General features: G+C 41.7%; 1 protein-coding gene across 1 annotated transcript in view; it reads left to right on the forward strand.

The window, feature by feature from the left end:
• The window catches only part of LAMB1 (laminin subunit beta 1), a 76,679-nt gene that overhangs the window by 59,312 nt on the left and 10,836 nt on the right, over nt 1–6,531 (forward strand). Inside the window, exons 27-30 of the mRNA XM_019626049.1 lie at nt 896–1,080; nt 2,022–2,263; nt 5,064–5,267; nt 5,932–6,076. Coding sequence (XP_019481594.1) covers nt 896–1,080; nt 2,022–2,263; nt 5,064–5,267; nt 5,932–6,076 — 776 coding nt within the window. The remainder of the gene's footprint in view (nt 1–895; nt 1,081–2,021; nt 2,264–5,063; nt 5,268–5,931; nt 6,077–6,531) is intronic.

Here is a 6,531-nt window from a genome sequence, read left to right on the forward strand (position 1 = left end):
AGACCTTTCAGCATCTCTACATTTTCCCAATTTTTCATACTGTTATATTCCTGAGAAGACAATTATATTCAGTGAGGTGACCCAATAAAGCCAGAGCAATGGTCTTCTCAGAAATTACTTTCACTGTGATACACACACGTGTGCACCACACTGTATGTACAATATACACGTAGGTACCCGAAGTACAGATTTGGAGATAAGAAGATACAGAACAAAATGCAATTGAGTTTAGATTCCTAATGCAATATTATGAAAGCTAAATGTTTTTATCATTTTTCATTCTCAGTAGATGCTACCTTCTTTCTTATGAAAAACAAAAGGGCTGCTTGTTGGTGGAAGGTGGAGGCCCCTTTGATGGACCTTGATTAAAGGGGAGACTGTGAGCAGCAGGCTGGCTCCTGCCTGCGTCCTGCTTCCTGCGGGGCTTCCTTTCCGCATGTTCCATCTTGCAGGAGATCCCCGAGGTTCAGATAAGCATATTTTTGGCAGGGGGCTGGGAGGCATAATTTTGCACTGGAGTCACTTATGTCTTTTGAGTTTGTGGGATTGAATGGGCTTGAAGCCACTTATGTGCAGAGCTGGAACCCACCGTCTGGACCTGTGCTCATATTACAGCAGAAATCCGGAATCCTTCAAATGCCCATCTGCCACAGCACAGCTGAGTGGTGCTTCTGCGCTTTTTCTGCAAAGTCTGAACAAAGAAAATTTTTAGATTTAATATCGTCTCTTGATAAGGAGAATAAAACCAGTCCTAAGGGATACATTGTTACCAACTACTGAATTGGTTTGAAAGTACAGAATAATGGATACAGTATTAGTACAAAATGTGAAAATGGGACTTCAAAATTCCCCTTTGGTTTATTTTACTTGGGTGAACTTACCCTTCTCTTTACAGGAAACTCACCAAAGATGTTACAGAAAAGATGGCTCAAGTAGAAGTGAAATTATCTGACACGGCTTCACAAAGAAACAGCACAGCCAAAGAACTAGATTCTCTACAGGCAGAAGCAGAAAGCCTAGACAACACCGTGAAGGAGCTTGCTGAACAATTAGAATTTATCAAAAATTCAGATATTCGGGGTGAGCATTTTCTGTGCCAATAGTCAATCCTGGACCATGGATTTAACCATTTGTCTAACCTTTTTAATACAGCACTTTCAGAAAAAAAAAAAATTGAGTGCTTTCTAATAATTGTAAAGCTTTTCCTCATTGAGTCTCTGACACAAATGAGAATTAAAGTCTTCATTTTATAAATGTGGGACCTGGGCCACAGAGAAGCTAAGAGACACAGCAGAGGTCCCAGGGGCGAGCAACAGTCAGTTCATTGGAATGGCATTCGTTTCCTGATTTTTTTCAGTTAGTGGCTTAATCTCCTTGGCTTTGCTTGGAAAGGGGCACTTTTGAATAGTTAAGAAGTTAGGTTGATACTTCTGCAAATCCTTTTACATTCAAGAATATTGCTTGGTCAGGAAATAATTTTGGCAAATCCTTCATTTATTATTGTTGTCCATATAAAGGACCCTCCCCCCAAAAGCAAAAGAAAGTAGAAATATATCAGATCACACTATCCACCCTGTTTAATGCATGATTGCTTATTTATTTTTTGGCTACGTCCTTCAAGCCAAAGCTTGTCATACTGTTTTACGTATGTAATACGAACCATTTGAATGGATCTAAATAAATGAGAAAGGGGAAAATTAGCTGGACGTGTAACCTATAGGCTGCTTCACACCAGCTGCTGAGAAAGAACAGGATGTTGGCCTGTGTAGAAACATCATGCTTGACTTAATTTTCCAGCCAGATGTTTGGCATCCTCCAGAGCCAGAGTAGGTGCTAACGGGACAAAGTACATTCACTGATCATGAGAGGAAAGTTGTATTTCTCCATAAAGATTTTATTTCTTGAATTTTAAAACAAAACCATGCAGTAAATTCAGGGCTGGAAGACACCAAATATGGACATTGCTTGATGAGGAGACTGAGTCCACGGGGACTAACTGGGCAATTTCCTTCCGTGCTCAGGTGCCTTGGACAGCATCACCAAGTATTTCCAGATGTCTCTAGAGGCAGAGGAGAGGGTGAATGCCTCCACCATAGACCCCAACAGCACTGTGGAGCAGTCGGCGCTCACTCGAGACAGAGTAGAAGACTTGATGTTGGAGCGAGAGTCCCAGTTCAGGGAAAAACAAGAGGAACAGGCCCGCCTCCTGGATGAACTGGCAGGCAAACTGCAAAGTCTGGACCTCTCAGCTGCTGCCGAATTGGTAAGTGCAGGGGGTTTGGCCTCAAGGCTATCAGTGATATTAGAGGAAAAACACACCTTGCTTTGTCTTTAATATTGTTCACTTTGCAAATGAATCAGCAGGAGTGAAACTCCCAGGCTAGTCTGTGGACCACAGTGTGGAGTGACCATGACCAAGCCAGATTAAAAACCACAGCTGTGTGTTTCCCATCTTCCTTCTCTTCAAGCCGTGTCTCCGGTACAACCAGAGAATTGCGACTACTCTCCCGTACGCTTGTACCAACTCATTGACGTTGTATTTAAACTTGATTCTTTGTATACTGTGACATTCTTTTGTACTTTGTTCTGATTTGAAGTGCAAACTCCATCTCAGTGAAGCAATTCAGAATCATTCTGGGAGGAATTTCCTAAAAAAAATGAAAGGGAGCTAAAGACTTTTTTCCATGGGTGTTAGTTAAAATGTTCCTTTGTTCCAGTAACTTTACCTGGTGAAGATTAATCCTAAAACCAGCCCAGAGAGTAGATTCATTTCCCAGAAGCTTTTAAAAAGTAACCCTGGAGCCAAATGAAACTGAGTAGTGACTTTAATGAAAATCAGGCAGAAGGCCAAAAAAAAAAGCCAAAGTCAGCCTGTTTATTCCTCCTGATTTCTTATTGTTTTCCGTGGAAGAGTACCTAGGTGAGAGAATTTGGAGGGTATTTTTCATAGACTTATATTTTATAAGGCTTGTGCTCTCTTAGCTTAGTAACAGGAATAGTAAAAGTGGGGGGGATAGTGAGGACACAGAAGACTGAAGCGTTCCGGCTTCATCACAGTTATCTTAGTGCTAGTTCCACTCCCTCCCTGCCTCGTCCCCCACCGCCCCTTTCTCTGACAGAGACAAAAATGGTCTGTGTTGTGATGAATTTAATTGATGCCTACAGTATATATTCATTATCTTAAGAAACTTTATAGTATCTCATGGAAATAGAGAATAAGTAGATCTCCTCTCACTATTTAACACAAAGAAAAATGGAGGCCCAGAACAATATATACACTGTACCTAACAGGAGACAAAATCGCTATACTTAAGCATGCAATGCAATTCTTTCAGCCTTTCCTTTCAGCCTTGATTCCTTCCTTAAAAATTCCAATAGAAACCAGTAATCACAAATAAAATCTCAGCAAGCTAAAATGAAAAGCAGCTAAGCATGCTAAGGGGTGTTTGCTTTGCCACCAAGGTGTCACGGGCGTGGCTGGCCGATGGGCCGGGCTGGGCCCTCTGGCAATATGAATGGAGCCGTGCCCTTCCCTTTGCTTGGTTTCCTTCTTTTTCTTTTTTTAATTTTTTCAGTTACAGTTGACATTCAGTATTATTTTATATTAGTTTCAGGTGTGCAGTGTAGTGGTTAGACACCTATATAATTTCTGCAGTGATCACCCATTCGTCTAGCACCCACCTGGCACCACACAGTCACTGCCGCATTGCTGACCACACTCTCGATGCAGTCCTCCACATCCCGTGACGACTCCAACTGTTATCTGCACTTAGCAACCTCTCCACCCCTCACCCAGCCCGCTGACCCCCTCCCCTCCGGCAACCATGAGTTTGTTCTCTGTTTCTATGCTCTGTTGCTTGCTTTTCCATCTGGTGAGCTACCTAGGGATTAGCCAGCTCCCTCTCATTGTATGTTTGTCTTTGTTAATTAGTTATCCTATGAGAACGCCATACTGCCACTTCTTAGCCACACAGGTTTTTGTCTCTTTGTGTTTCTTCAAGTGCCTTCAGTTCTTTGTCTTTGTGTCTATTTAGCTAGATCCATGCGGAAGTAAAACATATCTTCTAGCACCTTGTCAGATTGTTTTCAGAAAGCATCCCTGAGGTCTTCTTATGCTGCTCTTAATTAGAGCTCATATTCCTCTGTAGCACACAGAATACATTTTATTTTCTGAAGCTTTTCATGTACTGTAAACCAGATATATGAAAGACTATTATTTTATTATTTTGAGGTACAATGGGATTGTAATTATCACGAAATTACTAGGCTAAAGAGTTTATTGTATTTATTCAAAATTGACCAATTTGTCATGCGTATGCCATGACCAAGCCCTGATCTTTGGAACTTTCTGATAGCTAGGAAAGGAGAGTCTGTGGGGAGTTGCTTATTTGGAAAAATTAATCCACCTTTGTTCCTGTTTTCTCTCTCCCTCTCACACCTGGAATGTTCCCCCACCTCCCCTGCTCAGTCACACCAGCAAACAGTCCTCCCCCAACTGTAACGACTCCGGTCCTCATCCTGGGTCCTCCTCTCAGTCTACTTTCCTCCCTACTCACCGCATCTGACCTATTCTTGGCTGTTTTATGTAGAGTGATCTTGTCTTCCTAAGTGGATGGGAAGTTACTAAAAGGCCAGATCATGGGCTTTTTATGTCACCCTCTCCACCAGAACATTTATTTAACATGGTGCCAGTCTAAAGAAGCTTCTCAATACCTGTTTGTTTTGTTTAAATCCAACTGGTTAGAACAAAGGGGCAGCATTTGGTGGCTCTCCTGTTGGCAGACTTGAACTTGTTATAGCCAATATTTGCCCCCTGTGCAGAGCCCGTATGGCATTCCACTTCGTTAGGGGAGAAGGTATTGGTGAGGGCTGTAAATGTGCGTTGTTTCCTTGGAAATAGACAAGTTTGCTTATTCCTAAATTCCCTCCTCCTCTCTCCATGCTGAACACTGTTTGCAAGCTGGGATCCACCTACTCGCTCCCTGGGCCCCTGGGCCCTGCTCAGCTGTCACCCTGCTGCAGCAGTCGCTCTCTGAACCTTGTCTGCCCCTTGCTTGTTGCAGACCTGTGGGACGCCTCCAGGGGCCTCCTGTTCCGAGACCGAATGTGGCGGCCCCAACTGCAGAACTGACGAAGGACAGAAGAAGTGTGGGGGGCCTGGCTGTGGTGGTCTGGTCACTGTCGCTCACAACGCCTGGCAGAAGGCCATGGACTTTGACCGAGATGTCCTGAGCGCCCTGGCTGAGGTGGAACAGCTCTCCAGGATGGTAATTCCATGGACATCCTCTGCTTTCACTGTTTGTGCAGTTTCCATTATGGACCGGAGGATCTGAAAGGGAGAAAGCAATTCTAAGTGCTGACTAAAATCAAAAGAGCATTTCATACCATGTATGGAAATGCACGTTTTTGTGAGGTCCGGGAAACAGATGAGGAGGTTTTATTCATAAATAGTTTAAGACTTTGCTTCCTTTGCATGACAATAATTTGAGATAACCATGATACTTACTGGGTCCAGGGTTATGAATACATCTAGCTGTACTACAAAAATTCTATACTCAGCAACTGAGCATTTATTCTTCCAAAGTCTACATGAAGTATTAACTTCATAGTAACTGAAGTATTATTTATGTTGATACCTGAGAAAAAGACTAAGAAACAGTTTATAAGTACCAAGTGTTTGGGAGGAGTTAAAAACTAGAAAAAAATGTATACACTAGTCCTATCTATATGAGAATACTGTATGGGAATCTGTATAGCGAATACTTCAGTCTGTATAGGAATATAATGCAGTTGAATGGAGACATTTGTTTGTAAAAGCCATGATTCCAAATGCTTAGTTTTTCAACATCATTTTCTGGACCATTTTTAATATTCTGGTCTGCTTTAGGAAGAGTGGAGTTGTTCCCTGGATAATTTACTTCTCATATTTAGGTCTCTGAAGCCAAACTGAGGGCAGATGAGGCAAAGCAGAGCGCTCAGGATGTTCTGTTGAAAACCAATGCTACCAAAGAAAAAGTGGACAGGAGCAACGAGGAGCTACGAGACCTGATCAAGCAAATCAGAAACTTTTTGACCCGTAAGGAATTTTTTATTTTACTTTTAGACATTTATTCCTATCTTGGAATGTAAAACTATTTTATACCAAGAGTGTTTGAGAGGCCATAATTCAAATTGCATTGTTAGATTAAAGCAATTTCTGAATTTCTGGCAGGGAATGAAGTAACATTTCCAAATTTAAAAAAATTCCACGTTAAGAAATGTTTCCATTCCTTAAGAAGTTCATATATGTGTATGTCAGTCACCTCTGATTTTATGCAGATACACACCTGATGTGATACCCAAGCAGGAAATCAAGAAGAGAGAGCAAATCATATACTGTGATAACTGAGCTTGAAATTTGTTAGATTACATATAATGTCATTAGAACCTTAACTTGAAGTAGAGCTTATTTTGGCATTGCCCCCAAAACTTTGAAATCCTGTTATTTACAGGATATTATACCTATGCTCAGACAGCTCTGTTATTTTTTTT

The sequence above is a fragment of the Hipposideros armiger genome, unplaced genomic scaffold (assembly GCF_001890085.2).
Source record: "Hipposideros armiger isolate ML-2016 unplaced genomic scaffold, ASM189008v1 scaffold_655, whole genome shotgun sequence".
NCBI classification, from domain to species: Eukaryota; Metazoa; Chordata; class Mammalia; order Chiroptera; family Hipposideridae; genus Hipposideros; species Hipposideros armiger.